This window comes from Contarinia nasturtii, unplaced genomic scaffold (genome assembly GCF_009176525.2).
Source record: "Contarinia nasturtii isolate CC-2019 unplaced genomic scaffold, AAFC_CNas_1.1 Cnas_scaffold_1240, whole genome shotgun sequence".
Lineage (NCBI taxonomy): Eukaryota > Metazoa > Arthropoda > Insecta > Diptera > Cecidomyiidae > Contarinia > Contarinia nasturtii.
The window spans coordinates 1,338,299-1,356,910 of NW_022198581.1; the positions used below are offsets into that span (position 1 = coordinate 1,338,299).

An 18,612-nucleotide genomic window follows, 5' to 3' on the forward strand; every position below is an offset into this window, starting at 1 on the left:
TTGGCATGAATACAATTTGAGTTCAGCGAGAAAAATATGTTGATTGCTGATGAACGCTAATATAATTGTTTTGTTTAAATTGTTGTGGGCAACAATGTATACAAACGCACTGATTAACGAACGATACGCATTTGTCATTTCGCACCATCGGGTCGTCTCTTTCGTTCGCCAAACTGTGAGCAAACACAGTACGTGGGCCCCAAACATTACAATCGTATGCGTGCGCACACATCTTTATGAACACCACATACAAATACCAGCATAATCAATGACATTGGACGGAGTGCTCGCAATACACACTGTGGAAAAGTGTCAAAAGATTATTGAACACATCTCAATACATCTTTGGGACGAAACAAAAATGGAATGGCATTAAATCGGTGTGAAGAAAATTCGAAAATTTATCACAAAAATAAAATTGACACTCGATAAATATTGGCCGATTCGATATTAAACAGTGTGAAGAGTCTGATTTCCATTGAATCATTGTAGTTGTGTGCATTAAACTAAACGATTTCGTCGAATAATTTTGCGAATAAATAGAATTTTTTTTTTATCAAATTGACCGGTTTACAGTTAAACAAGAGTGAGTTGTTTTGTGTGTGACACTCGCACCGCGAATCTCTGATCATCGTTGTTAATGCTATTTGCCTGTATGTATGGTGCCTCTCACACACTGTGTGTTTTTATTAATTTCAATTAGACAAAGATAGAACGAGAGAAGAGAATAAACCGAACCGACTCAATTCACACACGGAGAAGAAGAAAGTCTTAAAACTATATGCAAGCAGCTCATTCAGAGTCAGTAGTTAATAGTCGTTCAATCGCACAACCGAAAACCGAACTTGATTATAACACATATTCAACGTGTGTGTTTATTTGAAATATATTTAGTTTGAGATTATTTTTCTTCATTTTTTTTCCTTTCATTTATTTCGATTTTTTTTAGTTTGTCTTTCATTTAGATTAAAAATAATTTGTTGGTTTTTTTTTATCTTCATTAATTTTTATCTTAAATCTATTTTTTCGATTTTATTTTTCGACAAATAATACGACGCCAAATTAATCGCATTGGAACGTTTAATTTTTTTTTTCACCCCGTAGATTAATTGATTACTGTGTGTTTACGAAGAGAGATTATTCAGTGTGTTTTTTTATCAAGTGGTGCGAAAAAAAGAGTTTAAAACATTTAAGCCGTCAAACAAACGTCGCGCATTATCAGTGCAATAGTAATTTGTTCAGTTCAACAACACCTTCAACTTTAAGACGAAAAAAATGGGTCGTAAGTAGATTTGATAATTTAAATTGATTTGATAAGTTTGGCGTAAAAAAAAAAAAATCGTCGGTTCCTATTTATTTTATCGATGTACATGTGAAATTGATATTTTTGGTTGACCTCTTGCATTGATTTGTTCATCATTAAGATCTGTCACATTTGATACACTTGCAATGAGACATTTTAGACGAATACAATGCAAACAACGCACGTGCATCGCACAGATACCGATAACACCGAATCTTCTTTTTGTTTGTTTTATTTTTGTCATTCACTCTTGTTCACATTCGACTCTGTTGCATACGATATTGATTCATTGCATTCGACTGTCATTTCGAAAATGAATAATTTGATTGAAAGTGAGACAAAATAAAATCAATTGATATGACCTTGAATAACCTTCAATCGATAATTTCTCACTAGTATTTTTGTTGTGTGTAAACTTTCGTGTTGTTTCTATGCCAAGTGTCGAGTGGCGTAAATTGAATTTAATGCCACACATTTCTCGCATTATAAAACGCACTTTCCGTCTTCTTTTTTTTGGCTGTATATAGTGCCACTTGAAATGGTGCTTAAATGAATCGCAATCATCGTCAAGTTCAAGAACCCATTCTACACATTTCAATTGAACAAAATTAATATCGATGCCATGATTTAATCGGTCTTTGTACCATTATATAATTGAAATACATATTCACGGAAGTGCATTAATATTTGTTATTTTCGAACGATCGAAAAGCAAAATAAAAATCTCTTCTTATTTCATATGTTTTCTGTGTATAAAATGAAATTGTATTGATAAACCAAATGGTCTCGATTAATAATGGAGACAAAGTAAGAAAGGGAGAAAGGGAGATAGAGAGAGAGAAGGAGTTACAAATCGCTTGCGATGATTCGGCCATCTATTTTAAAAGCGATTCGGTGAGTCACACGCAATCGCCAATCCAATGGAATTTTAAGTGAAAAACAGGAGTTAAAGAAAGGAGAAAGCGTTATATATTTAGCATGTTTACTCATCCCAATAGAATAGGATCAGCGAGCCGCATTATTTTTCAAGTGGATCGATCAATGTATTTTTTTCTTTTATGAAAACATACTTTGCGAATATTTTTCAATATTTGTTTTTTTATTTCTTCAAATATTTTGTATAAAACGTTTGCCGATGACATCAGATAGATTTGGTTTAATATTATTTGATTCTTGGGCGCAATTCACACTTGTGATTTTTTTTTCTTATAATAAATGAGGCGGTATTATTGAAATTTTAACGTGCAAAATGTCATCAAACATTTGCGTCGCGCTTCATCTAGAAGATACAAAAAATGTAAGAGAAAAGAAAACACCGTCGTCATACACAAACAAACACACGCATAAAATGAGAAAAATTTGAAGGTATGATGCAAAGTGTATCGTGTTTTATTTATTTTTAAATTTAAACGCAAAAAACCATCATCACATCGCCGCTAAGGAAAATTAAAAAAATAACAACAACAGCAGAAAAAATTGACTTTTTTGGTGTGCAACCATCGGCGTCATTCCTGAATTCGATTGACTCACGTATTCGGATCATAAACTAAGAGACCGCAAATTTAGGCGCATTTTTAAATTAACTATGGCTGACGTCTTTCGAACGATATATCGCGTCATTTTGGGCTTTTCAGTTTCATTCATTGGTGGCAGCACCACAATATTTAAATTGTATTATGACTGATCGAATATTTTGATTTTTAATTTCATTCAATTGATATTTTATCAAACAAATTCTCTGAAATGATTGATAGACTCCCATTTTCACTCTGCTTCGAGCAAAAAGTTTGAATGAAGAAAATAAAAACCAAACAGACAAGTTCAAGTTGGTGCTGAGAATTTTAGTGATTTGAAAAACATTCTAAATAATGACATTCACGATTCAAAATAAGGAATGTAGAATGAGCACGAACAGAAAAAAAAAACAATCCCAAATTTATCGAGCATTGTCAATAGCAATTGATTGCATTGCGCGCACGCACACATTCGACACGAAGGTTGAAACAATGTAAGAAAATAAGATCAAGTTTACACATTTCGTAGAAAAAGTGTGAACCGATCATTCTCGACGTCTTCAAATGAATCTTCATTTTATCGCTTGGCGGAAGAAAGAGACAGAAAATTGCGTTTTAGATGATACACAATATGAGCGAAACGCATACTACCTTTTCTTTTACACAACAACTCATTAAATGTAAGTGCAATTAATTCGCAGAATTGATGAGTTGCCAAGAAATTGAGTTTCGTTTATGTTCAATGTGTTCGATCTATGTAGCACTTTATGCATGTCAATATCAAAAATATCGGCAACATTTTTTTCTTCGTACAACAACAAAAAACAAAAACAAATTGTGAATATAAATATTTACTCGCAAGACCATTGTCGTTATCATTTTTCCGTAATTCATTTAGCGGCATTACATTATTTTTTCGCAAATGATTTCCTCGATCATATTTATCATCATCGGGGTCGTTTGTTACCTTAGCATGTCTATGTTAAAACTGATACCTTTGCGCTCGACGACAATTAAACAAAAAATAAAGCGAGATGCTTGCAATCAACATGAAAACGCATAATCGGTCTTCAAGTGAGCTCAATGTTTTGGTTTTGAATGATTTGTTATTTGCTTTGGTGCCACAACACCATTACCCATATTTCATACGCTCTAAGGTTGCCGCAACGAAAAATTATCGCATTCGATTGTAAAAAATATAGTATGATCAAATGATTTCGTAAATGAGTAAATAAAAGAAATAAAAAAAAGTGAATTAGAAGTCAGAATAAGACCATGTTGATTTGATCTGACCTTTTTGAAAACCATTTTCAAATTGGTTTCATAATCAAATCCATGGGATCGCAGCATTACAGATAATGAGCGCTTATTCAACAGGCAAAATTAATATGTGCGTGACACAACGAACACAACCAGATGGAAATATGCTCTCAGGAACATGCTATTTAAAGGCGGAATTGTATGAAAATTGCGAAACTCCGAATTATAACACTCTTCTGTTGTGTTTTTCTTTTCTTCTTCTCTCGATCATGCTATTTTTAGTCACCGAGTGTCACACACAGAAAAGGCATGCACACGTTGAATGAGAACATATCACGGTGAGAACGACTGAAATCCATACAAGTTGTGAATGAAATAAAAAGAACATCAAATCTTCGTACTGTTATCAAGAAAAAAAAACAGAAATATATCATACAAATTGAAGAAAATGTACCAGATAAGATTTTCGATCAGATTATTATAATAGTTGTTGAATGCACGACATAAAGATGATGAAAGTTTTCGTATTGTAAATTTGGCAGTAAAAAAAAAGACGCCAACATTGTTTCATAACTAATATGAATCATAAGAAATGCGAAGATCAGATCAAAATAACATGCAATGACATGTCTTGAATTATGCGGCGCGACAGAATGAATCAATCCATTTCGCACCTACAACACATCAGATCTTACCAACTCGATGAACATTGAAATAAGGCTTCGTGTGCGCACACACTTTTTGTGGATAAAAGTTGTTTCCATTTATAGTTGCGATGAATCAAGTAACTCAAAATGATATTTCTTATGCTGTCTTGAGCGTGCCCGTGCGCGCACACAACACGCTCAATAGCATCCGAATGTAACCGAAGTGACTGGTTCACAATTTTTTTTTTAATTTCAAGTACATATTCCTGTGCACTGTGGTTTGTTTGTTTATTTTTTTCATTCATCCATTTTGTTTTGCTTCGTTCACGTATCATGCAATATTCGCAAATAACTCGATTTGTTTTATTTTTCTCCTTCTCATGGTTTCACGTCTACGCACATTCCATGCAAGCACCATAGCATCAACGGCACCAAACAGATAAGAAAGTAGCTCTATTCAAATGCGCATACGGATTTTAACTTTTCCAGGCATCTCGTTTCGCTTGATATTTCATTTCGATGTGCATGAGTTTAGCGCATATTTTTGCGTTTTTCATTTGCTTTTATTTTCCGTGCCTCATAAAAAATGAATTATTAATGTTGAGTTTGGCAAACAGATATTCTTAATTCACCACGGTGATTATTTTCAGAAAATAGAATATCAAATAGAGAAATACAGATTATTATTGTTAGTGAGACCAAATCTCAGCTCAGCTGTTTAAAATTACTACTCTTTTTTTCTTGCTTTTGCCAAAGTTTCAAACCATAAATTTTGCGGTATTTGTTTTTATTCTCACAAATTTCATTATTTCTCTCTCGATTACAATCACTGAATCGGAAAGCGCAATCGTTGAATTGAAAACAGTTCAGGATTCAAAAAATCCATTTTAAATCTTTTGATATATGTGGTTTGAGTGTTTTTTTTTCGTCTATTCGATTTTCCACACTCAAACTATAATTCATTCTGTTCAGTAGAACAATTTTTTTTACACATTTTGCCGTCGTCTCGAACTTTTGCATTGGAATGATCAAGTTGATAGTCTTTTAACTATGGATCTAAAAATAAAGAAATAAAGATCGGTTTACAAGTCGGCGCTACTGAAAATGTTCATCTCATATAAAACACCAAACTTTTCCACACCACTTGTGACCAATACATCATCACACACACAGCCTAATTATATGATTATGAAAATTAGCCTACAATTTTGAGAATGAACAATTGCACTTTTTATTGATTAAATAAATACAAATCCATTACATAATCGTGTGATATTCGGTGCGCTTTTCAAAAATGTCGCATTTTTTTATCGAAAAATTAATGCCCGAAATTGTGTTTGTTTTCTGAAATTGTTTACTTTCATACCATCAGGATCGAGTTATTTCTGGCTCACATTTAGCTGATTATAAATGCGAATATTGCTCTCTCTATGAATGTGAATAGATGCGATCGAAAAATGTTTGACCAAATTCCAAATTGTTGTCGACATATTAATCCCAAAACAAAAACTGAGACGATACAATTTGCGTTGTTCATTTGTCTGTTGTTGTTTTTGATCGCTTCATTCCATAAACCATTTTTAAATTTCAAATTATTTAAAAATAGTTGAAAAAAGAAATGGCAAATAAACAGTGAGGCGGAAAAGTATGAATTTTCTTATTGGCGCCTGAAAACGCGAGAAATGAATTATTTTGCCAAATTATTGCTTCATCTGTCAATGAAAATAAAGATATATTTCCTGCAATGAATCATACAATGAAATCATGACTTTCTTTATAATTCAAACGTGATTTCATTGAACTTCGTCGAACTGTATTTTTTTTTTGTTGTGGCTTTTTTATGATATTCATAAATGGAGATCGTTTATTCCATTCGAAATGGATAAACGAAAATACTGGCAACGATGACTGATCGAATGAGACATTTCGATGCATCGTATATTTTACCATGGTTCGGTCTCAGAAAACATTGAAATAACTGCAAATCATACCATATGTAGTCATTTGGATTCGATTTCGAATTTTGCTATTTTCGTATTCGCATTAATAAATTTTAATTTCTCTCTTATTCTTTTCTTTGTCGCACATTATATAGAATTTGCGTGGGTCACATTGGCTACAAATGATTCATATGCATTGGGTGCATTGGTTGTGGCTAATTCATTGAGAAAAGTCAACACAGCCCATCAGCTAGCTGTTTTAATAACACCCGGCGTAACATCATCGATGCGCCAAAAATTGCAAAACGTTTTCAATTTGATGCAAGAAGTCAATGTGCTCGATTCAAAAGATGCCGCCAATTTGGCATTGCTATCGCGTCCAGAACTCGGAATCACCTTCACCAAATTGCATTGCTGGCGATTGACACAGTACGAGAAATGCGTTTTCTTGGATGCCGACACATTGGTATGTATATATTATTATTATTATTTTTTTTTATATCCATCTTTGGTAAACTTCCTTTTTCAATCGCTAAAAACGTGTAGATGTGTAAATTTTCATCGATATTAACACGTATCTATAAATATTGTATCGTAGGTGTTGCAAAATTGCGACGAATTATTTGAACGCGAAGAATTATCGGCTGCTCCAGATGTAGGCTGGCCAGACTGTTTCAACAGCGGTGTGTATGTGTTCCGTCCAAGTTTGGATACATTCGAGAAGCTCACACAATTTGCTGTGCAAAAAGGCAGTTTTGACGGCGGTGATCAAGGTTTATTGAACTCATACTTTGCCAACTGGGCACAATCCGATAGTTCAAAGCGATTGCCATTCATCTACAATACATGCTCAACCGCATGCTACTCATATCTTCCAGCTTTTAAACAGTAAATACCAGACACTTCTTTTTTTATTTGTTTTCATTTTACGCCACAACATTCCATTGTACAAGTTCTGTAAAAAAACCAATTATTCATCGATGCAAATTCAATATTCTATAGATTTGGTGAAAATGTTAAGATTCTTCATTTCATCGGCCAATTGAAACCATGGGTTATCAATTTCGATCCAGTTGCCAAGAAGCCAAACCCACCTCAGGAATACAAACATTTGACCGATTATTTGGACTTGTGGTGGAACATTTTTTGCCAAGATGTTCATCCAAAATTGGTACCCGATATGGTAAGTCATTGTATTGCATTCTACATTGTTTAGTTAATTACATCATGGGATTTGATTTCCTGAATTTACTCAACGTTTTTTTTTTCTCCTAAAATCAAACAAAAAATATCCCTTTGTAACTTGTAATCCTTCAGTTTTTTTTTTTTTCAATTAACACTGCGAGTCGCATAAAAAAATTCCCACAATTTCCCGATTGATGTTAATTTTTTTTTGTTGTTCAATCAATTATCGCTTCCTATAAATTGAGTTAACATTTAATACATACTGACCAATCATTTAAACGGAAATTGTTTATTTCTCTGCTACCAAAAATTTTCAAGTCTGAAACGAAATTCAGTGTGGGGGTAAGTCATACACAGAATATGGCCATAAGTTTCAGTCCATATGTTCAAAATACACGAAAGTAAAGTAGTTTTCATTTGATTATTTTATTTTATGTTTTTGCAATAGCATTCTATTTTAATTGAAAAAAAAAAAAAATTATTTTGATTTTTGAGGAATGATTTAATTGAAAAAAAAAATTATTGATTTTTGAGGAATGATTTAATCGAATGTTAAAACTATTAATCGCAGAATAGCAATGATCAACGACATAATGATGCACCAAGATGGTATGAAAATCCCCAATTTCTTTATGTACCTCCAAATGAATATTTGAATGTTGAACGAACCACAGAAACCGTATTCTCAGATCCATGGGAAGAATATTATGAAAAACAAAATGCACAAACCGAACATATGGTGTTTGCCGAATGCACCGAAAATATAAGCGCCGATAATTATGGTAACGTTCAAACAAGTTCAGAGCACACAATTCATGTGGATCATGAACAGGTCCATGTACATTCTGAACAAATGCAATCACAATGGCATGGAAATAACAGTAATAATAACAATAATACCCAGCAAAGTGTTGAACATGAATCCGCGATAGAATATGAATCGCATAGCGAACACCATCACCAACACACACACGAACAGAGTACACATAGTATTATAGAAAGTACAAATCAATGTTCCATACCAGCTGAAATTGTAGCCATTGAATGCAATGATCATTTGTTTTCCACACATGAAATTATTCCATCCAATGACAATTTCGTACCAAGTTCAAGTCAAAACAACGACCATTCGGAACCAAGCGGCAATGATAACGATGATCAGGTGCGTAAATTGTTCCTCTAACCCATGCATTCCAAATACATGCTGGAACACGCAACAAAAACAAACCAAAAAAAAAATCCTATCTGATAAATGAAAATTGTACATTTGCTACTTTTTTCCACCATTTAGTATTTTCCACACTTAACTCTATTATTTCTATTTATTGATGGCGCTACGCTCTTAGTTTAGCTTTCAACTCAAAGTTCTGAGATTAGTATATGTGTATGGATTGTGTTGGTATCGTCTCTGGGGATATATAAATATTGCAAATATCTACGCTTTTGAGATCACGTCTGGGCTATATATTTATTTTATTTATGCAATAATATTGTATTTCGGTCTATTGTTTAGTATTCAATATTCGGTTAGTTTTGGGGTTTGTATCTCGTCATAAACGAATATATTCTGTGTGACTGCACAAAATGTGTTTTGTTTTCATTCTCTTTCACTCTGTGTGTCTGTAATTGTTGACAAACATTAAGTATATTGTTTTTTTTTCTTAAATATTTTGAAATTAACAAATCAAAAATGTATATCAACTAATCATCTGTTTGGCTTTGTAAAATGGAAATAACAACAATACTATTTGTCAATGTGGTACTCTGCATCTATAACACGCATGATTTCTCTAACACCAGCAACAACAAAAATCAATTGCATTAGTTAAAACGATTGAAATGAGAAACTTATATGGGCCACACCAACTAAAAAACATTCGAACAATGCAAACATACATCTATCTTTATTCACTTTCAAAATATCATTTGGTGATATCAAATTATGCATCGATTATTTCTATTTAGAGCGGGAAATAGTTTTAACTTGGCGATTAAAAATTATCGATTATGATTCGTTTGATAATTTGTTTTTATTTAAAAAAAAAATGTACTCAAAACACTTTCTTTTTCATACGTTTAACTAATGCAATTTATTTTTCTCTATATTATAAGTACATTGCATGATTCTATTTTGTATATTTCAGTTTCAAATTAAATTTAAGTACATTTATTTCTTTTCCATTTTTCTTTTTGCAATAATTAATATCATTTGGTATTTTCGTCTTTATTTGTCTCTTTCTTTCGATAATGAATCGTCAAATAGGGAGGATTGGCTGGTGCTTTGGCCGGTTTAAAATTGGGCGTTGCACGTTCGGCCGAACAAGAAGCTTATGAAAATAATTGCCGTCGCAGCTATTGGGAACACGGTAACATCGATTACTTAGGTAAGGATTCGTTTGATAATATCTGGAAACGGATAACACAAACATTAGAATCTAAGAATGGATCGTCATCTGAGCAAGAAAGACGTGCTCGCACACCAACACCACAACCAGAAGATAAATTGCCAAAAGATGCCAAGAAGGAAGGTAACTAATTCAACGCCAAATCAAGCCAAATAACAATGCGCCTATCACATCACACCTTATTTTGCACATGCACACACATACACAATACTGAAGTTTTAAACACAAACGTGCGCAAACACACACATTACACAAAAACAACACGACGTAGTCTGAACTGCAATCAAAAGAAAAAAAATAATATATTTTTAACACGCCACACGCATACACAAAAACTAAACAATGAAACAAATTTAACATACATCGCAGAGTCTCTCTCGTAGTGAGAAAGCATGATTTATGGGGTGATCTTCTTCTGTATTAAAACCAAGAAAAAAAAAGATATGTTTTCTGTGTAAATTAAACAATTTTTTCGTTTGCATTTAGAATTCAGAGATTTGGAACTTTTTCAAAAGAATTTCAATTCATTAATGTTATTGTTTGTTTCAAAGTTCATTTTATATTTGGATTTGGATAGATATTTTTAAATGGCAAATTTGTCTTATTATTTTTTTTAACAACGGAATATTGATTTATTCTTGATGAGTAAATGTAAATCATGTTAAGAGATTCAATGTGCATCATCAAATTAATAATAACTGTTTCTATACAAATTAATTTGCATAACAGAATGTAAACTAAAAACAAAATACGACAAGGAACACGATTGAATTAAACAAGATCACGATCATAAGTCTCATAAATTAGTTTAACACATTTTTTTCTTTTGATATAATTTTTTTTTTTTTGTTAAAATAGTTTCAATGCATTTTATCATTTTGATTTATTAAATCACATTGCTCAAACTCATTGCTAATAAGCCAATTAATTACTAAAAAAAACGAAAACAAATAATTGAATTAAGCTAGTAATTTTAGTGTTCAAACGTTGAAATGCCTTAAAGCTTGACTAATGCAAGTGGACAATAGAAAAGTAAAAAAAAAAACATTTGGTTTGACAATTCTTGGTATTTTTTTTTGTTAATTTCTCGAACACAAACAAAAAATCAATTGTAAATTCAGGCTGTAAATGAAAATGAAGAAAAGTCTATCAAAATTGTGAGGGATCAATTTGTGTCGTTTTTTTCTCTACTCTATCTCTCGGTTGACAATTGAATATCCAAAATCCGATCACACATTTGAGAGAAAAACAAATCAATTGATACCCAATTATTTATACTTTTTATACTGCATTTGTGTTCACAAGAATCGACGAAACTACGTCATACGATAAATAAATGAGTCGAAAAAAAAGAGAAAATCCAGTCTAGTTTTCGTGTTGAACCAAAAAGAAAATTGTTTAGTTTCCCCTTTTTTAGAAAGAAGATAAAAAATATATTTTTTTTGAATATATTGGAGTGTTTGTATTAATTTTTGCAACGACATCATATCATCTGATATTCAATTGTATCTTATGACAACATCTTTGCGGTGTTGCGAAATCGCACAAACGTTGTCCCCATGCATTTGAAGTATTTAGAAAAATTCTATGAAAAAATAGTAGATTTTTTATTCTTATTTGGGAAGTACTCTCTTACAAAAAAGTACAAATTCAAAAAGTAAGTTCTTTTTTCACGAGTTTTGCTTAGTTTTTTTTTGTTATCGTTTTGATTTGTTGTTTCCATTTTAACTAGTTCAAGTTTTTTTTTTGAGATTTGCTTCCTAATAAAATCGATTAGAGTCATGTGGACATTGACTGTGTGATTTATGTTCTCTTTCTGTGCATTTGTAAACATCAACTCTGTTGCAAACCATCCATAGAAAATGTGGAATGAAATGCAATACACGTGCACACAACACACAGATTTGTTTTTTTTTGTATTTCTTGAACACAATATTTCAAAGCACACACAACACCCACCCACAAATACAATTGTTTCTGTTTTTGTCATTGTTTTCGATATTTTCTTCACTAATTGATGTCGTTTTTTTATACCGTTCGTGTTTGTTGTTTAACCGATGTTTCTAATAGGAAATGGATCGTTTATAAACTTTTCGCCAAAAATAAAAAATCGAATTAAATTAAAAGAGACGTTTTCGAAACCATCACCATCACATTCCCCATCATCGTCATGATGCGCAAAAATCTTACCACCAATGATGCTGTATAGAAATTCACACAGCCCAAAAAATCAATCTAAAATTTGTTTGCGTTCAGATTATACCATCATAATGCATACTAACTCTTCCATCATGTTCGCTGTGGCCTAAAATCAACTAAACGCTAATTTAAAATAATAATAATAATAAACCGATTAATCAAATATATCAAATGCTGCAACTAATCGGCAACTCCAGGCAAATTCGAGACATTTTAAAACAGTCCGAAAGAAATGTAGCACACACTTGGCATCGTGCTTGACCAAGAACCATCATCGGAAGGGAACACACACCCACATACCTCAACGTCGTCATAAACAAGCATCAGTGCAATGTTATCTTGTCTTAGAATTTCTAATCGAATGATAAATCGTAATTTGTTCATTTGTCATTTAAAATGGTAAATGTTCTGTTTGTAAGTGTAGACAACATTATTTATAGAATCGAAAACAAAAATGTGTTTTAGCACAAAGTCAAAGAAAACACAGTTCAGACTCTCATTAAATGTCTTTTTTAAAAACGTTTGAATTAAAATGTTTCGTGCATGTTATCATTGAATAAAATGTGGTGTCAAATCAAAATATGAAGACTCAAGCACACACACACACACACACTGATAAACAATATGTTGCACAAACACAAATACCGATTCCAAGTAAAGCCACATGAATTGAATCATATAGATATTTCATTTTGCCATAATTTGAAGAGTTTGAAATTAAACTGGGTTTTCTTTTACATTGAACTATTGCAAAAACCAAACACACTCGAAACAAAAAAAAAATTAAACAGCCAAATTAGGCCCAATTATATACGAGAGTGATGAAGATGAATACTGTCTAAGGGAAGAAATTTCTCTTAAAGGATCCGCAATTAAGGAGCGCATCGTCAATGAAGTGACCGCTGATGGAAGACAAATTACCAAAAAAATTCACACTCTCGAAGGCACCAAATACCAAGAGATTGAACAATGGGAAACAACAGAAAGTGACGGCAAGAAAATTGAAAAACATCATAAACTTACAACACCATCGAAGACATCGAGTATGAAACCATCACCAGCGGCTGAAGCTGCTCTCAAGGCACTTGTTAGCCAGGAAATTATCATCGTTCCAGGACATACTAAGGTTGAATTCGATGAAAAGAACAACATTAAAACGATTACTGAAAAAACAACAAGCGGACATCAAGTGACAACCACTCAAACGTTCCCCGATGGTCGTACGAAAACACAGACACGAACATTCTACGATCCAATTTCGGTGCCAGTCGGCGAGGATGAATATGAAGAGGAAGAAGAAGAAGAAATCATTGAAGAAGAGGATTGGGATGATTCTACCAACACCAATACCAATAAAAATCAACAATTGAAGAATGTTGATCAAAAACAAGTCAGCAAAAACACATCAAATGTGAGCAATCAAGAAGTTAAATCATCAACTCAAACCAGTAAACAAGTAACATCACAGCAAACAACCGTTACTCAACAAAAGTCGACAAAAACAAGCAGCGAAACTCAAGTACATTCGCAAAGTACTAAATCAAATCAACAAACGCAACAACAGCAAAGCATTCAAAATACTCAGAATGTTCAAACGAAGAAAGATGATACCACGAACAGACAGGTTGCTGTTCCACAATCAAATCAACCACGCACAACGATTGTCAAGAAGAAATTGGACACTGGTGAAGAAATTGAAATTCACACCACCGTTTCGGCTGATGGTTTGACAAAGAGCTGTCGTCGCATTGTGACGCAACCGGCCGAAGAATTGGAGGTAACTGAGTATGAGGAAACTCATAGCTATGAACCAGGTTCGGTGAAAACTACACGCACCACATCACAACAACAAACCACCAAGAAAGTGACCGAAAGTACTCAAAGCGTACAACAACAGCAACATCAACAACAAATTCAACAACAACAGGAGTACACTCATCATCAACAACAGCAACAATTGCAACAGTTGCAACAGCAACAACAACACCAGCAACAAACCACTAAAAATCAAACGAATATCACCGATAAACAAGTGAAAAATATCGACAGTCAAAATCCAAATGCTGTTACACCATACGGTCAAAATGTGCAAGAAGAGTTTGTTGGTGCACATCATTCAACCAGACGCACAAAGGTCACTGAATCGGTGACAATGATTGTTCAAGACGAGCATGGTACTTCTGGTGTCACCAAAACCAAGCAAACCGTAAACAAACAACAAAATGTACATGCCTCACAAACTGGCAAACAAGATGTGACAACATCACAAAATCAAACGACAGTCAGTGAGGAAGAGCATGAATTGACGGTGGAAGAAATTGAAGAATTGTTGCAACGTCAACGTAATACCAGCACCAAGCAAATCACTCAAGAGATTTCATCGTTGACCAAAGAGCAAATCGATCAAATTTTGCAACATCATGAACAACATAAGAAAACCGTTAAACAAAGTACTCAACAAACATCGACAACATTGAGTCAGGAGCAAGTTGAAGAATTGAAACGTTTGCAACAAATCAAGAATACGCAACAAAAAACACAGCAAACAACTCAACAAACTACCCAGCAAACGACTCAACAAACCACTCAAAAATCGAAATTGACCAAGGAGCAAATGGACCAACAAGAAATTGAATTGCGCAAACAATTGGAACAACAAAAACAACAATCAAATATTGATGAACGTTTTACCAAGAATCAAAATCAAACCGTACGCAAGGAAACTCACAAAATTACAAGCACCAGTGAGAAAACATTCACCACTTCAATGGGACATGAGGTGACACGTCCCGATACACTACCCGGTGAAGATACGACCGAAGAAGTACGTTATTTCCCAGGTGGTGTTGAATACGTATGGCGTACGGTGCGCAGTGATGGTTCGTCAAAAATGTCGATGCGAACATTCTATGATCCGGTTCCAGTTGAAGATGACGAACACGTTGGTTCGGGTAAAAAAAAACTTCCAGCTGCACATGCCTCTAATGTCAACACTCAATCAGGATTTAAGAAATGAGAAATGCAAACGAAAATATGCTCATTTTGAGATGTAAAGATCAAACACAAACATCAGATCTTTGCAATGCAACAACAACAACAACAATCTTATCTTATTGTTGTTTTCATAATTTCTTTTTCGATGACATATAGAAATTATAGATTTTATTTAAATTCAACATGTTTTTTTCTTTCTCTGAGCTTTTTACATTGCTTTTATTAACCGACAATTGCATTTCTTAATTTGCGTTTATTTCGTTTACATTTGCATTTCTTTTTTCTGATGAGTTTTGTTTGCAAATAGATATTGTTCCAATAATTAATAGCGTCGACAATAAAAACATTAATGTTGAACAATTTTTAGATTGATTTCTCGAGAACAAATATATAGGCCAACATAAAAATGTCTTCAAGATTCTCAGAATGTAATAGTATTATTTTTAAAACAAAATGTTTCATTTAAAATAAAATAAAAAAAACTGTTTAGAATTTATTGGGAAAAAAATCTACTACTAACAATCGATAAAAACCGATTCCTCCTAAAAAATTAAAATTAAAGAAAAATTGTTAAACAATTTTATGAAATATTGATGTGTTACGATAAATTTTATGAAATTGTTTATCAACCAAAAAAAAAAAATATATGGTAAATTAATAAAGAAAATTCAAGGACAAAAAAAAGTTATAATAAAATTAAAATCAAAACGAAAACCGATGAATCGTTTTCATTTGCTTATTTAAATAAAATAGGTGAAAGATTGGTCAAGGATTGTGTGCTCTCTCTCATTGCGATGCGGTAAATTTTTCTATCTTGAACAATTGTTTTGCCGGACATTTCGGAAAATGACATTTACAAAATTTTATAACGCTAGCCCAGACTATAAATATGGTTTCATAGCAAATACATCTTCGCGGCGATTTTTCATTCAATTTGCATTTCTTGTGTTTTTATATTTTTTGTCAATCATGCGATTTTAAATTTTTTACAATGCTTTAACTATGAACACAACTAACAATGAAGGTATCGACGAGGAATTGTTATTGAGATGACCTACACAGCCTTCATGAATTTTGATGCGCTTACTATGTGTTGTTCTTGTTCTTGTTGTTTTTTATATCTGAGAACGCGCCAAGCAACGTGTGTATGACCTTGTTTTTCATTTGCTTGAATTGAGCTGAAAACAAAATCTTGATAAAAATTAATTACAATACTTTCCAATAATGAAATTCTCAAAGGCGTTCGTAGGATTTCCGATGTATCGGCTCCAATTGCTACATGCCCTGTTACTAAAAATGCTGCTCCCATTGCTAGCTTTGCACCAATTCAAAAAAGTGAAGTCAAAACTGAGGTAAAACAAGAATCACAATCTGAACCAAAAACAGAAACAAAACTAGAGACTTCAACTGAGCCAACTCAAGGTTCTGTCAGCACTGATACCAAACCAACTGTCACTATTCCACCAACAAATGTGGAAAGTGTCGAGAAACCAACGACTCCAACAGTTACATCACCAACACCACCTCAATCGCCTGCTTCGGCTAGCACTCAAAGCAAACCGTTGACTGTGACTAAAGATCTTAGTGCCGTTCATGATATACCCGATACACCACCAGCCGGTGGCCAAAAAGAAACAGCCAAACTTAAAAAAGAAGCACCCAAAAAGAAGAAGTAATCGTATCTAACGATTATTACAATATTTTTCACATTAGTTTTTACTTAAGTAAAAATGAATTGATTTTCATTCATTTATACATATTTTGATGTGTTCGTCTTCGTTTGAAATAAAATGTTCATCATGAATTTTGAATTATGATATTTCTTTTCCTTTAACAGTCAATCAAAAAATGTGATATTACTTATATTTGCAAAGTTGCTGAGATTGACGCTTAAATGCCGGTATATGTGCCGATTAGAATAAAAAAGAAAATAAACAATAGAATACACAATGACAGATTTGCATAGATGAATTGAATACAAATTACAATGAAGTTCGTCCGTTTTAGTTGAACAACTTAATATTGAGAACAGGTAGAGTACACGTAAATTATTTTTTAAAACATGTACGAAGGGGTAAGTAAGTCATTCTGCTGGATTATTACAAAATTGATGATTAAGAAAATTAAGATTTTCAGTGACTAATAAAAAAAGACACATCACGAAAAGAAACCGCTCAATTACCTTTAAACCTTACAACATGCATGACCTCTTTCTGCAAAAAAAGTCATCGAAGTCAATTCGCCATTGATTTGTTTGACAGTTTAATAAACAACGCATAAACACTAGATGCAAAAATAGAACGTTATCTATCAATAACTATAAAGTCTCTTGAGATTAAAAAAAGAATTAAATAGTAACTTAGAAATTAATAGTTGTTTAGTTATTCGAAGCATTCATTGCTGTCCAAAAATGTCCGGAAAATTAATTTTTAGCGAAATCAGCGGGGATTTGTTTTCGTCACCGCCAGAATTTGCGTTGGCACATTGTGTTACAACAAGTATGGTGATGGGTGCCGGAATAGCTCGTGTATTTAAGTACGATAGTTTTTTTTTTTCGATTGAAAGAGCAAAGTAAACTTTGATAAATTGAATGATGATTTCTAAAGTCAATTTTGATTTTAAAAAAAATATTTCAGATCACGTTTTGGCCGTGTACAAGAATTGAAAGATCAAAATGTTCAAGTTGGTGGTGTTGCTGTTCTAAAACATGAAAAACGATACATTTACTATTTGGTTACAAAAGATAAATTATACGGAAAGCCAAAGTACGAAGATCTCAAGTCAACGCTACAGGAAATGAAAAAACACATGGTAATAGAAATCACCATCATTTTAATTTTAACCGTTTAATAAAAAGTCAATTGAAATATTCTAGGTTGCAAATGGCGTCACAAAATTGGCCATTCCAAAAATTGGCTGCGGAATTGATGGTCTCGATTGGGACAAGGTCAAACAAGTGTTGCACGACGTTTTCGATGATGAAGCTATGGAAATAGTTGTTTACGTTCTTTAAGAATTATAACCTTCTTGCTACTTTGCCAAAACACAATATTTTTATCCAACTTTCTATCTCTGAATCACTAGCATGGCTGAATAAAACATTTTTTTTTGTAGAATTGTTGTTTTCTTTTCTTTATTAATGTTTTTCTGTTCAAACATTTGAAT

At 32.9% G+C, this 18,612-nt stretch overlaps 2 protein-coding genes across 8 annotated transcripts; both read left to right on the forward strand.

The window, feature by feature from the left end:
* The first annotated feature begins 379 nt into the window (after positions 1-379).
* LOC116345417 (glycogenin-1-like) lies at positions 380-17,143 on the forward strand. Of its 7 annotated transcripts, XR_004201499.1 has the most exons (9): positions 380-867; positions 1,105-1,282; positions 6,820-7,130; positions 7,263-7,552; positions 7,667-7,847; positions 8,421-9,011; positions 10,113-10,377; positions 12,325-12,867; positions 13,317-13,431. XR_004201499.1 is itself a non-coding variant. In XM_031774749.1 (8 exons), exons 2-8 carry the CDS (start codon positions 1,276-1,278, stop codon positions 17,121-17,123), a joined length of 2,082 nt encoding a protein of 693 aa, XP_031630609.1. In that variant the 5' UTR covers positions 396-867; positions 1,105-1,275; the 3' UTR covers positions 17,124-17,143. The 7 variants fall into 7 exon arrangements, 6 of the variants coding, with proteins under 6 accessions (XP_031630609.1, XP_031630604.1, XP_031630606.1 ...); XM_031774749.1 differs by lacking the exons at positions 12,325-12,867; positions 13,317-13,431 and adding an exon at positions 16,687-17,143 and having other exon boundaries at positions 396-867; XM_031774744.1 differs by lacking the exon at positions 12,325-12,867 and having other exon boundaries at positions 602-867; positions 13,245-15,629.
* A 535-nt stretch (positions 17,144-17,678) lies between these two features.
* On the forward strand, positions 17,679-18,563 carry LOC116345149 (ADP-ribose glycohydrolase OARD1-like). The gene is made up of 3 exons (XM_031774263.1): positions 17,679-17,982; positions 18,084-18,258; positions 18,323-18,563. The coding sequence occupies exons 1-3, from the start codon at positions 17,858-17,860 to the stop codon at positions 18,458-18,460; spliced, it is 438 nt and encodes a 145-aa protein (XP_031630123.1). The 5' UTR covers positions 17,679-17,857; the 3' UTR covers positions 18,461-18,563.
* The last annotated feature ends 49 nt before the right edge of the window (positions 18,564-18,612 follow it).

What these genes read in the sequence shown, in the direction of transcription:
- LOC116345417 (XM_031774744.1), top strand. An exon ending in TCTTGGATGCCGACACATTG is followed by an intron (nt 7,131 to 7,262) that starts GTATGTATATAT and finishes ATTGTATCGTAG; the next exon opens with GTGTTGCAAAATTGCGACGA. An exon ending in TATCTTCCAGCTTTTAAACA is followed by an intron (nt 7,553 to 7,666) that starts GTAAATACCAGA and finishes AATATTCTATAG; the next exon opens with ATTTGGTGAAAATGTTAAGA.
- LOC116345149 (XM_031774263.1), top strand. Translation starts at nt 17,858, where the DNA reads ATGTCCGGAAAATTAATTTTTAGCGAAATCAGCGGGGATTTGTTTTCG. An exon ending in GGAATAGCTCGTGTATTTAA is followed by an intron (nt 17,983 to 18,083) that starts GTACGATAGTTT and finishes AAAATATTTCAG; the next exon opens with ATCACGTTTTGGCCGTGTAC. An exon ending in AGGAAATGAAAAAACACATG is followed by an intron (nt 18,259 to 18,322) that starts GTAATAGAAATC and finishes GAAATATTCTAG; the next exon opens with GTTGCAAATGGCGTCACAAA.